Below are 23,593 nucleotides of genomic sequence, written 5' to 3'. Positions count from 1 at the left end.
GAGTTAGTTGTTTAGATGTAATGAGTTCAGGTAACTGTGCCTTCCTCTAACTTTACCACATGACCTGTTTAGTGAAGCCAGCCTGTTCGTTTCTGGCTGTGATCAGCAGCCACTTGACCGTTATTTAAATCTTTCAGTTGAGAATTAAGAGCAGAGAAACATTCTACTGGTGACTCATTTCTTCTCTGGAAATCATCCAATGATTCAATTCCCAATTTGCAAAAATCCTCTTTACCTTTCTTCCCGGCTAATCTCCACCCTAATTCTTATTCCTCTCCTCCTCCCCCCTCCCTGCCTCAGGCTCGGATGTAACGCCAAACTACAGCGACAGCAGCCCGTCCAACATCACTATGAGCCTGTGGTGCACCTGCAGGGGCACCGGCCACCAGGAGCACGAGTGTGAAGCTTTCCACCGCGATTTCACACACAACACCTGCCTCAGTGAGTGCTGCATGCCTGATCAGGAGGGTCAGAGCTGTAAAGTGCTGATCCTCTCCAGTTAGTCTGGAGAATATTTACCTAAATAATCCAGAAAACAAAATTATTAATCAAACAGGTTATAAGCCAATCAGCCGTCACACTGCTGTAACACCATGTGAACATACCTGCAGGTAGTTTTATGCCGTGTTTTCTGTTTGTTGTCTGATGGATTCAGTCATTTATGGATCTGAGTTTATGAAGCTGCTGCTCACAGAAATGTATCTTCCACCTTTACACTGAAAGGGTGGAAATTCATGGAAATTCAAAATTTCAGCTCTATCATATTACAGAACTCAGAACAGAATTTTTCATTTCTATGTTGCTTATCAGTGATGTTGCCTGTTTAGGTTATGCATTTTCCAAAAACTGTTAGCTCTGATCTACGACCACAGGTGGGAGGGGTGAAGGGTAAACAAACAATTTCCCAAATTCTGGAAACACTGAAGTTTGAACGTCTCCAGGTGTTACTGATTAATTAGATGCAATAACGTTATTACCTGTCACATGACCTGATCTTTGCTGATCCATGTGGGGCAAGAGGGAGGGGTTGATGTACTTAATATTCTATTTGATTATCAATGCGTTTTTCTGTCAGTGGTGTAATTGATTATTCCATAAAAGGAAAGTGATTTGGGCGCTGTAATTCAGTTTACAAATATGAAGCATAGAAAAGCAGAAAATATTCACACTGAATAATTTCTTATTTTTAAATGTCTTAATTATTGATTGTAGAAATTATTACAGAGAAAATGAGATAATATTCACATTTAAAAGTAGGCGTTCATTTTGGGAAACCATTAAATGGTTCATAAATAATGAGACTTTCAGACTTTAATGGAAATGTTATCAAACTCTAACCCAAGCTGTGCAGAGTTGTGGAACTGCAGCATGAGGTTAAATCGATGAATAAAATCATGATACATGTTACTGTTAAATGTGTCGTCTCAGCACATGAAATGCTGAAAACGTTGGCATGGTTAAAGAAACAGAGGTGTGAGTGAGGCAGATAATTGAGGGGAAAGGTTAGTGGAGGAGGAAAAACAGAGAAGTACGAGCCGATGTGTTAAAGATCCCCAGATACCTTCTTTAAATAACACTGACCCAGCTCCAACATCACCTCTGCGTCTCCACCATCACACATCCGCTCCTCCTCCTCCTGCTGTGGATGCACACATACATATCCATGTGCTGCTGGCAGCGAAGAACACAACCATGCCGTTACATTGAACTTCATGCATTCATGTATATGTGAAGGTCAGTCAGTTAATGAAGGATGAAGCTTGTTTATGATGTACATGTCTCCAGATGTTCAAACCCAAAAGTACTCAGATTACTGGACTGTGCTCTGATCAGGCTCAACACTGTGAGCTCTGTCAGGTGACGGGAATAACACTGATTATCTCTTCATCATGGCTCCTGTTAGTGTGCGGGAGTTATCACGGATCAGGTGAACTTCGGACCCACAGTCCAATCCATGGAGGTCCACCTCCCAGGTTACGGCCTGAAAGCATCTGCATGTTGGTGCAGATACCTGAGCACAGCGTCAGGGCTCGAGTACCCTCTCTATGATCTCCCGGTCTGTCAGAAGACACACGGCGGCACGTTAACGTGTAACAGGGGCGGAGAATGCTCTCTGCAGTCGAGGTGTAGTCAGACCTGGACAAACACGTTTTATGTTCAGATGCAAGAATAACCTTCAGTTATCTGAACGTGATTTGCTGCACTGAGGCAGCAGCAGCCTCTGCCTTGTGTTGAGTGGGTTGCATTGCAGCGCTGTGTTCATTAATCATTCTCCAAACAGACCACCATGGATCCTACCAACAGACTCCACAGACCAGTGTGTTGGGCTTAAAAAGTTGTTGGTGTATCTCTGTGCTGGTCTCAGTATGAATTCCCATAAACACACACAGTTCAGCCAGACTGTGGTGTAAATACTAACTTGTATATTCTTTATTCTGTATTCAGCCCTCGTGAAAATGGTCGATAGTCATTCGTCTTCAGTTTGTTAGGTTATATTTTCATCTCCAAGGCCAGTGGATCCCCAGAATGTAAAAAAGACCAGAAAAAACACTCAAAGCCATAAAAGAAGGTTAAAATTTGATTTTCAGTGTGCATTACTCATATGTATAAACCAGGATTCCTGCAATCCATAAAAGGTCTTGAATTAATTAAACTAAAAATGACATAACTGGGGTTAAATCAATCTTTTAAAAGTCTTTGCAGTGAAAGAAAACACCTGTGTCTCCAACCCTGTGTCTGTTTGTTTCTTCAGTTTTATAGTTGTCATGCTGGCCTTGAATTTCATCATGAGTTGCATTTTTAACTCTTAAAAGTCTTAAATCTAATCTGAATCTGGTCTGAAGCCATAGCGTCACTTATTACTCTGAAGGTTTTTCAGGTTCAGTACTCAAAAATCCCAAAAACACCAAAGTATTTGGACTCCTTCAAATGAAGAAACAGCAGATAATAACCAAGTGATCCCAAATTATCCTCAGGGGATCCTGGGTGGACACAGAGTTAACAGTTCACCCAAAACTGTAAATGTTAGATCACCAAAATTCCCCATCCTCCATCAACCATGGGTATCTGCACTAAATGCCATGGCTGTCCTTCTAATTGATGGTGAGATACTGAGGTATTTGGAGGAGGCTGTGAATGAAGGAGAGGTGGAGTGAGTCAGCATCTAACTGGTAGACAGATGACTTTATTCGAGGTCACCCAGGTGACCAGCTGAATTAGGTCACTTCAGGCTAGACTTGGGCACACTTCGGCTGGATTCTGACAGGTGTGCCTCGGTAATAATTGTCTAAGGAGCTTGGAAAGAAAAGCGTCTGGACTTCTTTAAGTTGCTTGAAGACGTTTCACCTCTCATCCGAGAAGCTTCTTCAGTTCTAGGGTCAAATGGTGGAGAGTCCCAGATTTAAACCCCGTGGGAGTTTCCCCCCAAAGAGGGACAAAAGGACCCCCTGATGATCCTCTACCTAATCACATGAGCCAAGGTGTGAAAACGGGTGTGGGTCACAGTTGGTGTCGTAAGCCACAGCCTCTGTTCAAAGATGGTCGCTCACAGTGGCTTCTTTCACTCCTCTTTCAAACCATCTGTCCTCTCTGTCCAAAATGTGAACATTGGCATCCTCGAAAGAGTGACCTTTGTCCTTTAGATGCAGATGGACTGCTGAGTCTTGTCCTGTGGAGGTGGCTCTTCTATGTTATGCCATGCGCTTGTGAAGTGGCTGTTAAGTCTCTCCAATGTAGAGGTCTGGGCATTCCTCGCTACACTGTACAGCATACACCACATTGTTAAGTTTGTGTTTAGGAGTTTTGTCTTTGGGATGAACCAGTTTCTGTCTGAGCGTGTTGCTGGGTCTGAAATGCACCGGGATGTCATGCTTGGAGAAAACTCTCCTGAGTTTTTCTGATACACCGGCTACATAGGGGATGACAATGTTGTTGCGTCTGTCCTTCTTATCCTCCCTCGCTGGTGTCTGGTCTTCTTTTCTGTGCCTCTTTGCTGACTTTAAGAACGCCCATTTAGGATAGCCGCACGTTTTGAGTGCTTCCTTTACATGTGTGTGTTCCTTCTTTTTTCCTTCAGGCTTAGAGGGAACATGTTCTGCCCGGTGGTGTAGGGTCCTAATTACTCCAAGTTTGTGTTCCAAAGGGTGATGGGAGTCAAAGAGGAGGTACTGGTCCATGTGTGTGGGCTTCCGGTAAACTTCGATGTTGAGTTTGCCGTTCTCTTCAATGTGCACAGCGCAGTCCAGGAAAGGCAAACAGTCGTCCTTTGTGTCTTCCCTGGTGAACTTGATGTTTTTATCCACGGCGTTAATGTGCGCAGTGAAAGATTCCACTTCTTGTGTTTTGATTTTGAGCCAGGTGTCGTCTACATATCTGTACCAGTGGCTGGGTACTCTTCCTTTAAAAGAGCCAAGAGCCTTTCTTTCCACTTCCTCCATGTAAAGGTTGGCTACAATAGGTGACACGGGGGAGCCCATGGCACCGCCATGTTTTTGTCTGTAGAAACCCTCGTTGTATTTGAAATATGTAGTGGTAAGGCAGAGATCCAACAGTGTGCAAATCTGATCGTGTGTGAAGTTGGTCCTGTCTTCCAAGGAGCTGTCTTCTTGTAGTCGTTTTCTGACAGTCTCCACTGCCTCCGTGGTGGGTATGCAAGTGAAGAGAGAGACTACATCAAAGGACACCATGGTTTTATCTGGATCCAGGGTAAGTTTCTGGACCTTGTCGGTGAAGTTGGTGGAGTTCTTGATGTGATGTGGGGTGTTACCCACAAGAGGTGCTAGGATGGTGTTTTGTGTGTTTTTGCATGGCATAACATAGAAGAGCCACCTCCACGGGACAAGACTCGGCAGTCCATCTGCATCTAAATGACAAAGGTCACTCTTTCGAGGATGCCAATGTTCACATTTTGGACAGAGAAGACAGATGTTTGAAAGAGAAGTGAAAGAAGCCATTTATGTCCACTGTGAATGACCATCTTTGAACAGAGGCGGTGGCTTACAACACCAACTGTCTGCCATCTATAATCCAGTTTTGAGATCCCTTCCCAGACGCCTTAACGCCCACTCACACCCTGGGCCATCTGACCTCAGGAAATCACATGATAGGGTGGGGCAAGGTTTCACAATGAGCTCACCCGAAACCCTGGCTGATTGTGACCCACACCCGTTTTCACACCTTGGCTCATGTGATTAGGTAGAGGATCATCAGGGGGTCCTTTTGTCCCTCTTTGGGGGGAAACTCCCACGGGGTTTAAATCTGGGACTCTCCACCATGTGACCCTAGAACTGAAGAAGCTTCTCGGATGAGAGGTGAAACGTCTTCAAGCAACTTAAAGAAGTCCAGACGCTTTTCTCTCCAAGCTCCTTAGACTACGATGACATGGTTGACTTAGAACATTCACAGACATACTCGGTAATAATTACCAGTTTGATTGAGCTTGGAGGGTTTGGCTTGTTTTGGGGGGGATTTAGGACCCAACAGTGAACCATGTGTGCTGATCTAAATTTGGGATACAGACCAGCGTCAGATTCTAGTTACCTACCTGGAGGAAGGCCAGGTGGCAGCTGCCTCTTGATTAGAAAACAGTAATTGGTTGTCAGGTCAGTGTGGTTCTCAGCAGGTGTAGAAAGTTCTCGCTCTTTCTCTGACCGCCCGTCTCCATCTCCACACAGAAAATGCCATCCAGTCGTTTGGTTACAGCTCGGAGGGAGGGACTCTTCTCGTAACCGAGCCGTCATCCACTTTCCTGCCCCCTGCCGGGCCTCCAGTCATCGCCAAACCTGCTCCCTCTCTGCACGGAAATGCAATCAAACCCCTGGACAGTGCTTGTATGTTTTCCACTTGTGCGAACCTGCAGGTGAGTTTGGATTAGGCCTTAGTAATCGAGTATTCTAGTGATTATTTCATTGATTAATCAAGCAATTGGATAAGAAGTACTTTTGTCTTATTGTTGAGCAATAATAAAAACAGGAGGCAGAAAGAGTTGTGACAGCATTTTATCTCCTGGATGAGGTGGATTTGCTGTGTGTTTATGTTTATGAGTTTTTGTGCGTGTGTGTCTGCATGTTTAACTATGCTCGAGAGTGAGTGAGTTTGTATCGGTAAGCCTTTAAAGAAAAGGCTTACAAATAAAATGTGGTGGCTGCGATGAAGAGAAATGTATCAGCATTGTGAAGTGTGTGCTGTGCCTTTCTGTGCTGCTGAAAACAAGATGTTATTATAGTGTAGACCTTAATTAATATTAATAATAATTCACTGTCCAACCTAACAATCCTCAGTTTTATTGGCCCATGTACATTTTTAATGCTCTTGCATTTATATATTTTTACATTTTTTTAAATATTTATATTTTGAAATATTAATACAATACTAGTACACCCCATGTCCCTCTTTAGACTCACCCCTGCTCGCTGCAGGTATCAATTCCATGTAAAATAGGACGGCTGCCGTCAGCTTTCAGCGAGCTGTATAATTTAAACACATATCAGACTAAGTTAACATTTCATCTGCAGATTTTAATGAACTTCTAGAGACTCACTGCAGATTTCTCTATGTGAAACAAACCTCCTCCACGTTAAACTGTGCCTGCGTCATCATCTCTGCTGCTCTTCTGTTACCAGTGTTTTTGTTGAAGACTGGGGCCTGTGTGTTCTTAATGTGGTTTATTCACTCACTACTCCTGAATAAGTTTCTATCTCTGGCCTGTTTATGTGTCGCTCGCATTTACATGGTAATGACGGAACAAAGCATTGAAGAAAAAAAATTTGCTGTGAGGATTTTTTTATCATCGAGTTATTTAAATTACTCGATGAATATATGAGAGGTTTGGTCTGGATATAGTTTTTTATGGTTTCGGCCTGAGCTACAGTACATGGCTGCTGCCTTATTTATTATATTCTTTACAACAGGTAAGCTCAGTGAGAACGAGATCTTTTTTCAAGAGGAATGTCAGTACAAAATAAATTCAAAAATTTAGACAGACGGCTACACAATAGAACAAGCCATTACACATCACAGATGAAGAAAAACCTACTCAAGTAGTTGCAAATAAACAAATGCAACCCTTTAAAACGTTCCTGTGAAATCAAACAACACCATTCTTGGGTTTGTTTTTAGCTTATTCCATTTATAGGCAGCGAAGTATTTAAATGCAGTTTTCAAGAGGCACAGCTAATGACACAGCTAATGCAAACTGACATTGTAAGTATTGTGTTTAAATTCAGCAAAGGAGCAGAGGTAAGCAGCAGAGCCTGGAAAGACACGATTCAGTGCACAGAATACACAAAATCAAGAGGCGTCGAGGTGGATATAGAAGCATGCATATGAACAATATCATCGTTAGTGTTCTGCTTATAATGTGATGGTTGACACATTTGCATGGCAAGCAAAAGGTCACTGGTTCTCTACAGACACAGGGCAGGAAGGAATGGAAAATCTGCCAAATCAATCACATTACCTTCCAAGGCACAAACCTTTTGGCGTGGCTGTAGTGCAGGTCATCTGCTAACTGGAAGGTTGGTGGTTCAAGCCCTGGTGCTCCAGTCTGCGTGGAGAGTACTAAACCCAAGTTGCTGTTTGATGCATCCATCAGAGCGGGCTGCCTCGAATGTCAGATAGAAAGCACTTACATAGAAAAAGTGCTTGTGTGAACGGGTGAGTGAGTCAAGTTGTATAAAGTGCCTTGAGTGCTCGGGTACAGTAGAAAAGCGCTTTGATAGAAGCAGTCCATTTACCAGGACTGGCAATGTGCTTGTGAATGAGAAACAAGATTCGTTTCTATGTGAAACTCTAATCTTCATCTTTTATTTTCCTCAATAGTGGTTTTTAAAAGTGAGTCTAACTTCCAGCCAGAGTCCTAAATATTTATAACAGAGAACAATTTTAATGACCATGATGAGTTTTAGTATGGACTGTATGCTGGATATTTTTAGTTGACCTTAAATGCACTCATGCATTTTGTTTTACCAGAGTTTAAAATAAGATTATGTGTGATCAGAGAATTTTGAAATGTATCAACAGCAGACTGTACATTTGCAGTGGCCTGATCCGAGGAACGGCCAGTGGCATATAAAACAGTGTAATCTGCATAAAAATGTATGTGCAGTTTTAGGTGGCAGAGATTATGCCACCATGTTTGCCAGATGTTTGAAAATTTAAGTCCAAAGGACCTAACCTTTTTTTTTCAGCTGGATTATTAATTACAGAATGATGCAGGAGTATAGAGGCTGAGGTGGTAAAATGTATTATAGAAGCTGTGCTATTAATGGTTGTGTTTCTGCTGAGAGGACATGGTGAATTTGGTTTGAGTTTTCAATAATTGAAAGCTTAGTGCAGTTTACCCTCAGCTAACCAAACACTTCCAGAGCTGAGACACCACAGACAAACCGTTCTCATTACTGTATTTTTCAGTCCACTCCAAGGATGCATGCATAGTTCACGCTTCAAACTTACTTTCTGATACTGAAATTTACACCCATCCATCCAACCCCAGTGGACCTTCACCTCAGTAGTGGGATTCTTACAGACCTGTTGGCTTACCATGCTGGTAGTCTAAATCCATAACCAGCCAGGTAGCTAACTACTGTTCATTTTAAATCTATATCAAATATAAGGAGCATATAACTATCTAGTTTCTCTTTAAAAACAAATATTAGGTTGTATTCAGTCCAGTATAATCCACAGGGGCATGCCTCTCATACTTCCCATGCCGGGGCTCAGTAAAAATGTGTTTAAGCTTAGGACATGATAGCTCTGTCTGTGTGTTTTCAGCTCAGTCTCAGAACTCTAGCAGGTAGGCAAACAGTGCAGCTTACATTCCTGTGTGGAGAGGAGATCTGGAGCTCAGTCACAGGTGTTTTGCTGGCACACCGTGGATTATAAATCTGTAAATCAGGTGGTGGTTAACCGAGGAAAGCTGATAAAGAAGCAAATGAAGATTCTTCCAAATGAAGAAATTAAACCAGCTATTAGTAGGAAGCAAGAATCGTGGAAGGTCTTGTGTTATTTTCTTTCTTTAAGTTAGTCTGTTCATTATTAGCAATAAAAAAACACATAAAAATATGTTTGCCCTCATTTTGTTTCTCCTTTTGAAGATGTTTCACAGCCACAATTAAACCACGAAAGCAGGAGAACGCGTACCTTTGGAGCACTGTGACTAAAGTCAACCTGTGTGGATCGCCTCAAAAAATAAAGTATGAATATTTGGTTCTAAAGGGATAAATCTGAAAAAGCTCATTTTTTATAGCAGTATAATAAAAACGGGTGGTTATAGAAAGAGAAATGCAGACAGCAGGTATGACTGAGGAGGTCTGAGCACTGCAGCTTTATGTGCGTCGCTCTTCTTCACCTTCACACACATTAGCGTCATCCTGCCTGCATTGTGGGAAAGTGGAATTCCATCCATTATGTACAGAGAAGAGGTGCAAGGCTGGAGGTTATATAGGCCAAAATAAATTGCTATGCATTATGAAAGAGATTTAAAGCATGAATTATAGAAAACTTCATCATATAATGGGATGGATGTGACATTTTACTGAACTTTTACATTTTTAACCCACTTACATACACATATAACTTTTAATGATGAAAGAAATGAAAACTCTACAAAAAATACCCAACATTAGTTTTGCTGATCATGAGTGTGCACGTTAACTAAGTCAGTGTGTACTGAGTTTGTAGCTTCATTTAATGTGGGCTCAAATACAGAAAAGAGAGAATTCTGCAACAAACCAATGAGTTTAATGAGTTTCTGAGATGTGTAACAATTTACACACCTCAATGAATCAGTGAATCTTCTTATTTAAGCCTGGACAGCTAAACAACATCAGCATGCTCAAAGACTGCACCACCCTCAGGACTGAACTAAATGACCAGTCCATAAATGTCACTTCCTGCTGTTGGTTCTCAATTATGACATGGTATCATATACTTTACCATTCCAAAAATACTCTAAAAAACATGCAATGCATATTTAAAACCATACACACACATACACACAGAAAAGTGTAAAGTGTAAAACTATCTGTGTTAGACTGGAGAGGCAAAGCAGGAGACACAAGTGGACCAGTGAACCCAGCACACACTGACTGGTACCACAGAATGTCCTCAACACATTTCCAGGGCCATGATTTCAACTAGCTGCAGAAGCTGATACCTCTCTTTAGTTTGAAACAGACATGAGGGCTACTTTATTAGTTTATTTATTATTATAATGTAAATGTTGGATTCTTTATAGAGTTTATGTTGAGTCTTGAAGTCCAGCCATCCTCTGTTGGAGGGTTTTGGCTTCAGCTGTTTCTATGTGATGGTTTCCTCACATGCAGCCAAATGTCTAATAGATTTTTTTCTTTCGGTCCGTCTGAGCTCTGTGTTGGCAGTCTTGTGCCAATGTGGAAAATTAAAGGTTGAGCCAAAGCTGAAATGTTCTTATTTTTTAAGCACATTGCCAGCATTCATGCCATCCCAGAACACCTCTAATACATTTCAGTTTTGGAGTCACAAAATACTGAGTTAGTATCACTGAAACTGGAGCTGAAGCTGATGTGTCTGTAATAAACTGCATCATTCACATCGTCCTTGCAGTTCTTCAGACTGGAGTCTTCTTCCTATTTGTCTGCTGTGGAGCAGTTTGTGGATTTTGGCATTCTGTTTTAGATCGTAAGCCTTGAATATGTGAAGACTTTTATTTTGGTGCACTCGTACACCTAAACATATGGGGTTGTTTTTATTCTCTTTGTCTTTGTAGTAGAGAAAGAGTTTTACAGTTAATATTTTGTGCGGAGGAGACACTAATCCCTCTGGGGTTGAAGGAAGAGCATCCAATATGAAATTCTGCCAAATCAAACATACGGAGGTCCCCGCTGGGAAGGAGGGAGCAGCTAAAAGTAGCAATAGCTCTATTTTGTGCAGATATCTCAGGCATTTCTGGAAATTGTGCTTAAACACCAGCAGCTTTCCAGTGGTCAGAATTCTCATGATGGGACAAAAACAGGAAATCAGCTGATATTTTAGTAAAAAAAAGAACACTTAAGGTGGAGGTTCAGGTTGACGGGTGGCTCCACGAACCTTTAATTAGCAGTGTTGTTCCATCTTCCAATGACAAAGCCATGCATCCCTGACTGTAATAATCAATGTCTGGTAACCCTAACCAAAGGCTGGTGTACAGCACAGTGATCAGGCCTGTAAAGGTGACACTTCTTCAGCCTGTTTCCACTGCACTGGACTCAAAGGCTGTGATAACTGGTAACAGCTTCAGTCACACTGTAAATTCCACACATAATCCCAACAACAGAAGCAGAAGCAAGTTAAGCCATGCTAGGTTTTGAAGTTCTGGTTACAGCTGGGTGAGCTTGGAGCTTTGTCATTGGAAGGTGAGTTCACCTTCGAGTGACATGTGGCCTCCAGCTTCTACCAAACTTCACCGAGACTACAATGTACCAGCTACCATGTCAGAATAGCATGGCTTCATGCCAACCAATGTGCCCATCCACAGTGTCTACAAGCAAGTATACACCTCTACTACTACCTCTATTACAGATCTTTGAAACTGAAGGATGATTTGTCCTGTTAGTGACAGTACCTGTGGTTTCCAGGTGGTTGCTGATTGTTGTCAAATAACTGGTGGTGATTGGTTTGAGAGGAGAAACCCTGCCTTGCAGTTTTATAGAGTTTCTTAGAAGTTCTTACCCTGGAGTAACCTTTTTTTTTCCCTGTGCAGTGCGTGCTTCAGTGATGTTTAACCAGAGGCCCTTTTAGCAGATTTGAGATTACATATCATTATCATGTACTCAGTTGACCTACTCGTTTGTGAGGTCCCAGTTTGAAGGCTCGAGATGAAAGTTTCCACTGTTGACATGTTGGTGTTTTCAAACGACATGCGATGAGAACGGGGTGGGGGAGACTATGAAAGTGAACTCTCATTGGCTAATGATTTAGGACTGACAGTTAACCAGTGCGTGTATCCCAGATAAACCGTTCTGAAACATCAAACGACCAAAATTTACACAAGTGACTTTTTGTTTTATTCAGTATCACCTAAAATAAGTTATTGAGCATAAAATCAAAAAAGTGTTTGCAGAGGGTGTAGATTTGTTTTGCCACATATATCACCCCCTGTGGCTACAGTCTTCAGACCCAGAAGCTCCGCCCACCTATGATACTGTTTATAAATTTTGGTGTTAGAAATTGATGGCTGCATCTGCCAGTTATTGCATTTGCTGCAGTTACTTCTCACATGGCCTCTGATGACTGTGGTTCCAACTTTAGGATCAGCAGCTTTATGGTGACAGTGAGGTAAAAAAGGTCCCACTAAGGTGGTCCCTGTGACAGGAAGTGCACAAAGTTCTGGTCCTCTTTTCCTGGAATGGAAACAGTTTCTGTAATTCTCATTCTTCAGTGGAGTAAGAATGAAGACCAGGGTTTGCGATTCTGGGACCTTTACGGGTTGGATTTGTTCGGCTTAAGATAAAGAGCAGATGACTCAGTTTGTTCCTCCTCATGAGGATTGTCCCTGCTTTTTGGACCATTTCTATTCATTTTTATTTCTTTCTGTTTAATTCTTTTGCTGCACAGAGCACAGTGTTCGGATGAATCGGAGCTCATGTGTCTGTTTTCCCATCTCTCAGTCCAAAGCTGCAGCGTTGATCACTGTGATGGTCGTCTGAACTCAACCGGGCCTCAGGGTCGATGGTGCTTCCCTTTATGTCCAGCCTGCAGACATCCTTGTAGCACAGATATGAGTCTGCATCCAGTCCACATACAGCACAGCGCATCGTGGCCAGCATTTCAGCTGTAATGTCTGAGTGGGTGCAGAGTGCTGCAGTGGATCATCCTTATGAAGACGTGTGTGTTCAGAGCTTAGTGTTTTCATTTGAAGTTCACAGACTGCCAAGATGGAAGCGTTAAGAAGGCAAACAGATGGAAAGTAAACTCTGGCGTGTTAAATGTGGCTTTGAGAAACTGGCTGGAAGGATAAAGAGCCGAGGTGAAAGCAGATCATCACAGGAAGGATGAGTTCTTCTTAAAGTCAGAAAACCAAACTTAAAAACGATAACACAAACAAAGATCATGACCAAAAATCTGTCTTTCTGAATTTCTGTTCAGTGTTTCCCCACAACCACTGGACCTCAGTTGGAAAACACTACATCAGGTCACAGTGATGGTCTGCTCAGACCCAAGTTTTCATCAAGTTTCATGAGGTGCAGAGTCCCACCTAAACCTAACCCACTAGCTGACAGTAAGGAGAACCACTGAGCAGAAGTGAGAGGAAACTGTTTTTTTTGGGGTTTTTTTTTTTAAAAAAGTGGAACAATGTTCAAATCACAGAGGTCCAAATGGGACGTGACCTCTGGCTTCCTGTAACCTGTAACTAAATTCACTTTCACCCTCATAGCAGCGATCTGCTGAAGGCTGAAGAACAATGGATGGATGGATGGTTTATTTTCCTGTCTCCATTCTTCAACCAACCCTTTTATGCCAGAGTGCCTGCAGAAGCATTCTGAGCACCTGTAAACGCTCTGCGACCACAGGAGACCAACCCTGAGTCAGATGATCCAATTTCACGGCACCTGTACTGCACGTTTAACATAGTGTGACAGTATGAATTCACCCTGCAGCCCTCCATCAGGTGCAGAGAGCTGCAGACGGCTACCTGTCAGCACTTTCAAAGCCTCTTTCTAAAGACCTGCGATGTCAGCGTGCATGTTTGGAGTGGGTCTGAATGCTCTGTGGACAGCCGGCAGTGCAGATGGAGTTACATCTGAAAAACAGGCAGATAAAGAGAGAAAGGGATCGGCAGGAATGTGATACTGCTGTGCGCTGCGTCTCTGTTGATGCTGTATATCACCTCATGCATACTGTTCTGAATTTGCTTTGTGAATGGTGTCTTTTCCCCAAAGCTCGTGAATACAGCGATCATTTTCAGCTCTTTTAAAGGAAGCAGACGTGCAGAGGCGTCCGGCGTCGGAAGATGTCCATATGATAGCAAATCATCTGCACGCTTTAATGATCAGGATAAATAAGCCTGTGCGCGTGCACATGGATGCCTATTTGTGGCTCTGCGCATGTATATTTCAGGGAAACGATAATGATCCGGCCACTTGCGATGATTTCCCCGACGCTGAAAAGAATTTTCTTCCTCCTCGCTGAGCGATAAGATCTGATTGGCTCACCCACCCAGGCAGCGGGAGGAGATATGCTAATGAAGCACTGACAAAGAAGCTGATGGAGGCCGGAGATAAATGCTGGCATGTGTGTGTTTGAGGAAAAATAAGCGTGCATCCTTGTCATCATCAGCACTCTGCATTTTAATGAAGGTGGAGCTCAGTTTAACAACCCGAGGAGGCTGAAACGTGGAGGAGCTGCTTCCTTTAACGATCTCACAGAAGCAGTGGTGCAAACACCACATTTTACTTCAGGTTTTGACCATCTGCTTTAATTATTGATGATCTGTTTCTGAGGAATCTGTTGTTTCCACTCAGTTTGACAGACATCTGCAGAGAACCTGAGAGCCTTTGAAAACACTGACTTTAATTTTTACCTCTGAATTAAAGCTGAAGTGTGCATGCTGCATTTCAAACCTCTGTGGGGTCCAGGTATTTATGGACCTGGCTCTGAGTACTTTTTGGAACTAAATCCTTTTGATTTAAGCAAGTGAATCATTATAAGATTGGGGAAACCTGTAGTCAGCTGAGACTTAAGAAGTCACTTGGATGAGTGACGAAACGTTTCTCCCACTGAAAACGCTACGTCCAGATGAACAGAATCAACTTTTGGGGATTTACTTACCTGGATGATTGAGCATATGCATCAAAACCTCAGTATAAGTACAAAAATCATTATGATTATTAGTCTGTGGCCTGTACTGTGATACAGGGTTTGGACTTTAGGGAGGTTCAACTCTGGGTTCACAGTGGTTACAGCATGATTAAGCCCCATGCACTGGCCAGTCAGTTCTGTGGAAAATGGTGCCATCATTTATTGAAAATATTGTGGAGGTCTTTGCGTGCACCATGAGAGAATCTGAGAGCTTTTACAGATCAACTAAAGCCTTCAGCTTTCTCTGACAAGCTTCTGCACAATATTACAGATGAAGACTCTCAGCAGAGGGAGATCACACTTCAAATTCCTGCAGGTCTCAGTCCAGCACCATGGCTTGATTTTTCTATTGAAACTCATCAGAAAGCACAATGTTGTTCACTCACACATTTTATTACTGATCTGGATGGATGGATCAATGGATGGATGGATGGATGGGTGGATGGATGGATGGATGGATGGATGGATGGGTGGATGGATGGATCTTATTCAATACTCAGCCTGATACTTTCTTACAGTGAGCTCTTGTTTTACAGGATGGAGGACAGAAGTGCATCCCCTCTGATGACTTCGAGTGCGAGGAGGTGAGCAGCTCTGATCAAAACTTTAAAAACGATGGTTGAAGTAATGGGTGGAGGGGTCTCCATCTCCCCCATCACTTGGACCAGCTGATGTGGTGTTCAGGTTGTTTATATGACGCTGACGTGCATCACCAGATCAGACGATGAGATTAAAAATGAACAGATGATTTTTATCAGAGACAGACAGCTTAGAGCCCTTTCACTAAAATCATCTGAGCAAGTTCATTCTGGACAGACCTGAGAGCACCCCTTATGGAACAGGAAGTCCAGACAATGGAAGTTCTTGATTATACTAAACCAGGGGTGTCAAACTCCAGTCCTCAAGGGCCGGTGTCCTGAAACTTTTAAATGTGTCCCTGCTGCAACCTTTTATAAAATTAGGTCATTAGCGAGACTCAATAGAACTTGAATGTATGCTGAGGTGGCAACCCCTATCCCTTCTCAAGTAATTTTAAATAAATGTAAGTAAATGTAAGTGTTTGGAAATTTTTACTTCTAAAAGTACTTTTTTTGCACCTTGTGCTTTCACTCATGAGCTGCTGTAACATGAATCAAATGGCTGAATTGCCACCTCACCAGCCCTCAAGAATTGAAGTTTGACACCTGTTTACTAGACGTTTTCTGATTGTGTGTCTGAGAGGGCCACTATTACATCACAGAGAAAGCTTTTATTATTGGTCAACATAATGGAAAAGTGTTGTTTTATTACAGCATGGGCTTTTTGGTCGAGTGAGATTATGAGGAGATCATTCTGAGGTGAGATGTGATCTTCAGGAAAGACTGTTAAAGGATGGGTGAAACTGCCTCTGGCTTTGAGCTCAGGAAACTCTTTCCCAATGAGCTTATGGTGTCAGTCTCTGCTTTCAGGCCTCATTTAAGCACCATGTCCATTTTGGAGTTTCAGGTCCTGTTACTCAGAAAGGACCAGAAAACAGGTAAGGGTTTAGGGCGGGGCTACCTGTGACTGACCGTATGAGTGTAGTGTCTGTAGTCTTTTGATGGGATGCTGTGTGTACTCAGCTCTCAGTTTCACAGCTGGCACATTAAAAAGCGAGCAGTAGAAGTTTTCAGTGTTTTCGCCCACTCTCATTTCTAAGAGTTCGCTGCCAGACTTCCTGTGTAAGCCTCCCTGTGGCCGGTTCACTGAGTGTCCTCCATCTGTTTTCGGGTTAAAGATCCACAGCTGAACTGTAAAGTGTAGTGTGAGGAAACAAAGTGAGGCTCCCTCCAATAAGCTGCTCTGTATTAATACTTGATCACCACACTAATATCTTCATCAGCAGCTGTTACCACCCAGGGTTGGAGAGGAGAGTCACATGACAGATGGAGAACATTTATTGATATATTATTGCCAAACCTGAAGATGGAGATGAACTTCCAACATGAAATATTTACGAATAAGAAGCGGCAGAGAGTGTGGTGGCAAAGAAAAGGAGCGGCTGCGCCTCGGTGGAGATCTGTCTGTAAAACAGAGAGACACAAAATGAATTACCTGCTGAAACTCAAGCAAGAGAGTTAGACTCAGATATTTAGCAGCCCATAAAAGCTCAGCTCTGTGACTCACTTTACCTTCCTGCAGACACCTCTCCTGCTCGGCCTCCACACACCATCTGTGCTGAGGGCGGCGACCACAGTAGGATACTGCTCCTCCTGCAACAAAATAAAAATAAAGAATAAAAGTGCAGCGATGTTACAAATGTGCAATACCACAGATTTTACGCTTTATGTTTCCTCTTCAGCTGCATTTTCAGAGGTTCACGCTCCGAGTTGCTTGCTCTGGTTAAGTGACGCCGCCATCTACAGCTGACAGTTACAAAAGAAATAAATCAATTATTGATAGCAAAATTCAATTTGGGATATCTGAGAGTTTGACATGCGGTCAGTGGTGAGAGACTTTAACACAGCCGTACGTAGATTTATTATTATATTATTATAGCAAGACAAGATTAAACGGTACACATCTGAAAAAGTAAGAAATTATATATTGATGAAGAATTAATGTTTAATTGTAGAAAACTTTATCTGAAGCCAGATATGAGGTATGAGGCGTTCTAACACTGCCCACAACTGAACCCGCTCGATAGAAAAGCTTTGTTTCAGAAATCTGCAGTCACGAGTGACACACAAATTATGGATTTATAATATTAGTACTGAAGAATGAAATGTGGCTGTCTGTAATTAGAACAGGAGCTGGTCAGAGGGACTTTATACAAACTTTCATGGATATATTCACAGGTATATTGATTTCCAGCTAACAAGCAGCTTCATTGTTTGTAAGATTTTCAGGACACCACAGAATGAGGCGTTACAAACACTTGTGCACTAATGCTCGTGCCTTTGCCCCCCTCTGTGCTCAGGCTCTGTTGGCCCAGGGCTCGATAGACTCTCAAGACTCTGCAGGGCCCAGAAGCAGCAGCCGGCCATCAGCCCCACTCCTCCACCTCCTCCCTGTGACTGTGTGTGTGTCCATCCTGCCAGCGTTCCTGTTCCACGTCTCATAAATGTGAACTAGCATACACACGTACATGCCCACACACACACACATTTACACACACACACACACACACACACACACACACACACACACACACACACACACACACACACACACACACACTAAATGTCAGCCAGCAGACGTCCAACATCAACAACTGCCTTTCAGAGGAGGAGGGAAGTTATTCTGGAGGACGTTCGGATTAGCCAGCTCTCTGCACCACACACACAGTGCACACACACCGTGAGAGGGTGTGTTGTGTGTTTGAGCGAGGGTGAGAATGAGAGAGGCAGACACAGAGAGACTCCTGGGATTTTCGATCACATTGACTTCGTTTCCAAAGCTCCGTGTCTGCAGAGTTTGTGTGCAGCCCAGCTCAGACTCACTGCCTCCAGCTTTCTGGGATCCGAGACAGCTGGGCTCAGGAACACAGGGACTTTGGCTCAAGCTTGGAACTGCACACACACGCACACAAACACACACACACACGGAGAACAAGTCTTAAGCGCGATGGTGAGAGAGACGACAGAGCTGGACAGATGGGACGGATCATTCCTCTGTGTTTGTCAGCTCAATTTATCACTTCCCTGGACCTCTCTGGTGGCAAGAAAGCTATACTGCATACATTCAAACGCACACGCTGTAACCCTCCCCTTAGACCTCGTTAGCGGGCAAACAGGGTCCCCACAAGGACACAAACACTCATGCTGTACACCAGTGTGCTTTTCGCAGGTCTTTCTCTTCATTTTGTTGTCGACATTCTGTAAAAAACTTCATTTAACGTGGAATATGAAAAAAGAGTGTATATTTCACAAATGTAAGTGTAAAATTGTGAGAGTGTGTGTGTGTGTGTGTGTTTGTGCATGAGTGTCGGTGGCTGAATGTGGATGTACAGACATGTGGAAGCAAACAAAGGAAGCAGGACTCAGCTGCAGGACACACAGCGATGTGTGTGTACTCTCAACCAAACAAATTTTAAATTTCAGACTCTTAAATTTGGGAGTTTTAGATTTTTCCTCCTCTTGTCTTGATTGGTTGTAGGTGTATTGCTAACAAAGCTACAGCTGTTATCATGGTATTAGACCACCAAGCCCCTGTCAGTTTAACACAGTCTCAGTTTAAATGGGTGCTGCTGGTGCTGTAGTTACAGCAGGGCAGACAGTGGTGGTGGACACAGACCCATCAAAATTGTAAAGACCAGCGCACTGAGACGGGGAACAATGCTGTGACCGCTCACAATAAAATCCAACTTTGGAGCAACTTTGGAGCACCAACACAGCAATACAGCCTGCTGTCCTTCTGTGACTGAACAGGTCAGGTTGGCAATTAAATGCAAGCTGTTCCTAATAATACGGCAAAAAAACATGTTGGTGTCTTCAATCACACAGTCCAGCCTGAACCTCAGCGGCCTGAAACAGAAATTCCTCAATAAAGAGTGACGTCGTTTCTGCACAACAGCGATAAATCTGCAGAACTGGTTTTTCTATAAGGATAGAACCAGAGACCTGCCCATCGACTCATGTCTGCTACGCAAAGACGAGCCACTCTGTTCAGCACAGACGGACTCAGGTTAGAAATGACAGTGAGAGTGACTGCAGTCTGGGGCCAAGCACAGTTGTTGGGTTGTGTCCCACCAGACTTGTCGTCAGTGCTCGCCCCTTCACTGCATTTTTTCCAACCCAAACCAACGGGTTTTTGGATCCCGTTGGTTTGGGTTAGGAGAACAGATAAAAAAGTCTGTCCTTTGTGATGAAAGTCGGACCTACATTCGCTTGCTCATTAGAAGATTTGGAGATTTGAGTTGTACTTCTTCACACACGCAGCAGGCTGTTAAAATAGGTGATTAAGAGCAGAATGGGCAGGGAAAATGTTTACTCCCTGCTTACTCCCAGAGTCTCTGATTTATAGCTACTGAGCTTCCTCACACAGTTTCTGGATGATCACCAGCTATGCTCGCACTATCAGAAAAAGTGACTCCCACCACCCGTTACAGCTGCAGAGTCTCAGGCAGCTGGGTGGCAGCTGACACCTGACATATTCACAGCAGCTTTATGTCTGCGGAGTTTCTGGTTTCAAATGTACCGCCTCCAAGATGCACCAAAGACTCAACTATATTCCTACCTGTATGAAACCATCCTCTGTCCTGGTAGCTCTTGGGGCTGTTGACAAAGACTCTTCAGTTCAGAGCATAAAAGTTGTTTGTGTTCTTATGCTGCTTCTTATCATCAGCGGTTCAAACACGATCATATGAAGTGGTACCTGCTTCAGAGCCACCGTGTTTTTAAGTAGACCACATTTCTTTTGGATCTATGTTTAGCTTCCAGACGTCGAGTGCACTTCTTTGGCACCATGTTAGCAGGCGATGCTATCGGGCTGTCGTCACTTCCTCTGGTAGCGGCTTCAGTCACTTAGAATGGAGAAAAGCTGAACTTATCACTAGCTCACCTCGAGGAGCTGTTTCCTCTATTGTCCCTACAAGTTGGTCGATTTCATTTCGCTGTAGGTTTTAGGCTTTCTCTTTTTAGCCTAAAAGCACAAAAAACATGTAAAACTGCTTCAACTATCCAAGAGCAGTCGCCTCAGGGGTGTTTATACTGTAAGACCCTGCAATTAGACAGAAGCTCTCGGCAACAGTGGGGAAGAAAAACTCCCTTCTGAGAAAATGAAAGTTCCAAGAGAACTAGGTGACTGAAAACATCAATAATTCAAGGAAAGGATTTGTCACTAGTGTTAGCGTGTTAAAGGGCAGGGTCACTGTTTCCAGCAGACTGGCTCAGATTCTTCTGCAGTCAGCCCAAAAAACACGTGTACAGCCGGATACACAAACTGTTTGGTCTCTATAGATAATTTCCCCTTCATAATCACTCTTTATGATTCACCTGTTTAAATTGTATTAAAGTTTACATTATTAGGGGCGTGGCCTCTGACTGACAGGTGGATGGCATACAGCTGTTTGTAACATTTGGATCACTTCCTCCTGCGTTTGCTTCCCTTAACGTGTTTAATATGTGAGTGTGTGTGGGGTTTTCAGTGTGTACGGTACCTCTGGCCACTCTGTGGGGTATTTTTTATGTTTCATAGAAGCTACCAGGATGTGGAACATGAACTGTTGTGCTGCAAGGTTGTCACCAGTTGAAGCTCGAGGTAGTCGTCACTTTGTGCCAACCGTGGGCTGGAAGACCTGAGATCAGTTCCAGAGGCGCTGGTGCGTCCTTACTTTAGTGTGATTATTACTGTCGTCCCTGCTAGCGGTCAGGAAAACGTATTACCGTGTCCGTGAAGGGTCATTACACAATTGTCCAAATCAGTGAGATTGCTATTAAATTTGTTGTAAACATTGTGATATTTCCCCTCGGGCTTTCAGCAGTATCATTATTAGGACTGATTTGTTTTTGTGTCTGAAATTGGACGATGAAGTCATATATTTCTAATCACCTCGGCCTTCCTCTTGTCCCATAATCATGTTGCTTTTTTCATCTACTTTTATTCCAGGAGCATTTTTCCCTGGAGTTTCTCACCGGCATCATCCAGACACCTTTTTTCGCTTAAAATGTGAATTAAAATGTGATTTTCATTAAACTCAGTGTTAATGTAACGCTGGCTGTTCATGATGCCCTGCACATCGGGATCCTGAGTGTTTCATTAGCAGTGTGAACATTCATGGTACCCAGAGGGGCAGTTCATCCCTCCACTGCCTTAGTGCTGCTGAAGCTTCAGGTTTTATTTCAGAATTAAAGTTCTAGTGTCGAGATAGTGCAGAACTTTATAAATAACAAAATATTAAAATCGATTTCCATAACTTTACTGTAACTTTTCATGATCCCCAGAAGATGATCTCTGGCAGGCTTGATGGTCCCCTGTTTTACAAGCAACATCAACATGAAAACATTCGATTTCAGCAGCACACAAATCACAAAATTATCTGTTTAATGGTAGAAGAATTCAAATTTTGGGAGAAAAATATTTGAAATGAATGGCAGAAATGTCACAATGCAATATTTACAGTAACTTCTGTTTTTGTTGGCAGGCAAGTTTATCTTTCACATTTGCACTTAATTTCCCTCCTGTATAAATGTGGTTATCTCCAAGGAATAGGATGGTATCGTCAGCAAAAACTAAAATTAAAACAAATCACTAACGCAAGTGTAAAATTTAAGTTTTTTAAATTTAAGTCCAACGATCGATCCCTGTGGAACACCATGCTATCTGATTCATAACAATTCATTCATTACTAATTGTATTTGAAAACAAAGAACTGTTTGTTCAGGATGGATGTCTGATTTTACATTGGTGTTGAAGATGACTGAACAGGGCTTTGTGCTGGTACAACCGTGTGTTGGGAAAGAGTAAAATGAGGACAAAGGTGACGGTGAGGAAGGTTGTAAATTTGCTGATCTATTTGTAAACTTTAACAGCGCTCAGCAGTGTAATGAAATATGTGTCTGGAAATAAAAGTAACATCTGTAACAACAGCTGTCCACAAACATTTCTTCTTCAAGTTCTTCGTCCTCCTGAAGCCTCTCTGAATGATGACCTCTGCCTGAGCACCTGACACAGTCTACACTTGTCTTTGTGGGTGCTTAGTTAAGGCCACAAACACGTCACACAGGTGTTCAGTAAAGTGCTGCCCCTAGCCTGATGAAATCCCTCTGTGTGGTCTTACAGTTTGGTGAAGGTTTCCTCGGCATCAAACTAGCCGAGAGGGAACTATGGTGGCTGGAGGCTGAAATCAGAGTGAAGCCATGCTGTTGGCTCCAAACACATCTCTTCAGGCTTCTGTTGACTCATTCAAAAACCACTCTCTCTTCAGAAACAGTCAGCATGGCTTTAATCTACACATTTAGGCTTTCTGTCCCATATGGAAAAGAAATAGAAAAAACTTATAAAAGTCTTGCATCAGATGTGGCCTACTTCATATAGTAAATCATATTAGGCTTATATGATTTACTCATGAAAGTGGCCACTTTCATATATTGTTTTAGGAAGTATCCAAAACATACAAGTTTCATTTATATAATTTTTCAAGGGATCTTATATCTGTTTCCACTTTTGTATGCTTTTCATACAAGTTTCACACAAGACAGATACAAACTTTATAGTATTTTTATATATCTTTTCCATATGGGGTGGCTCATTTTGTAAAGTGTTGCTCTGTTAACAACATTCGAAAGCTTTGGAAACTCTTCAGGTCTCTGACTCGAGCACAGCTCTGCAGATCTGATGTGTTTGTGGCTGTGAAGCTGCACTAAAGCCTCACAGTTTGTACCTGTAATGTTAGTGTCGAACGTTAGCACTAACATCTACTGCATGATCCTGATTACGAGCTATAGATGGACATCAAGCTTGATTTTATTTATTTCTTTTAATTTCCTGTACTTTTTAGTCCCGGTGTGTGATCCTGAACCTGCAGCTCCTTATTTCATCCTCTGTCTGAAATGAGCTGTTTTAGCTCCTCCCCCTTTAACCAACCTTATTCTGATTGGCTGTCCCTCATAGGGACAAGGCTTGAAAGTGTCAGTGCTCACACGGGGATGCTGTGTCCCTGACATAGTCATATAAGGATAGCCGCCCTCACTAACATCATAAAAATGTGCAAGCAGAAGAAACTGTGATAGCCGGAGTGTTTGGAGCTTCAGGCTCACAGTGTTTACTGACCACGCTCTTTATTAGACACTGTCAGTTTAACTTGAGCGTTAGCAGGAGG

General features: G+C 42.7%; 1 protein-coding gene across 1 annotated transcript in view; it reads left to right on the top strand.

The window, feature by feature from the left end:
- Positions 1-22,361, top strand: part of gfra2b (GDNF family receptor alpha 2b) — a 131,399-nt gene extending 109,038 nt beyond the window's left edge. The window contains exons 7-10 of the mRNA XM_084934491.1: positions 301-441; positions 5,673-5,857; positions 15,351-15,398; positions 17,753-22,361. Of these exons, the coding sequence (XP_084790617.1) occupies positions 301-441; positions 5,673-5,857; positions 15,351-15,398; positions 17,753-17,896 (518 nt within the window). The 3' untranslated portion in view covers positions 17,897-22,361. The remainder of the gene's footprint in view (positions 1-300; positions 442-5,672; positions 5,858-15,350; positions 15,399-17,752) is intronic.
- Positions 22,362-23,593: the final 1,232 nt, after the last annotated feature.

This window comes from Perissodus microlepis, chromosome 7 (assembly GCF_051167445.1).
Source record: "Perissodus microlepis isolate ML-2025 ecotype Zambia chromosome 7, ASM5116744v1, whole genome shotgun sequence".
Lineage (NCBI taxonomy): Eukaryota > Metazoa > Chordata > Actinopteri > Cichliformes > Cichlidae > Perissodus > Perissodus microlepis.
This window is presented reverse-complemented; position numbering and strand designations above follow the sequence as displayed.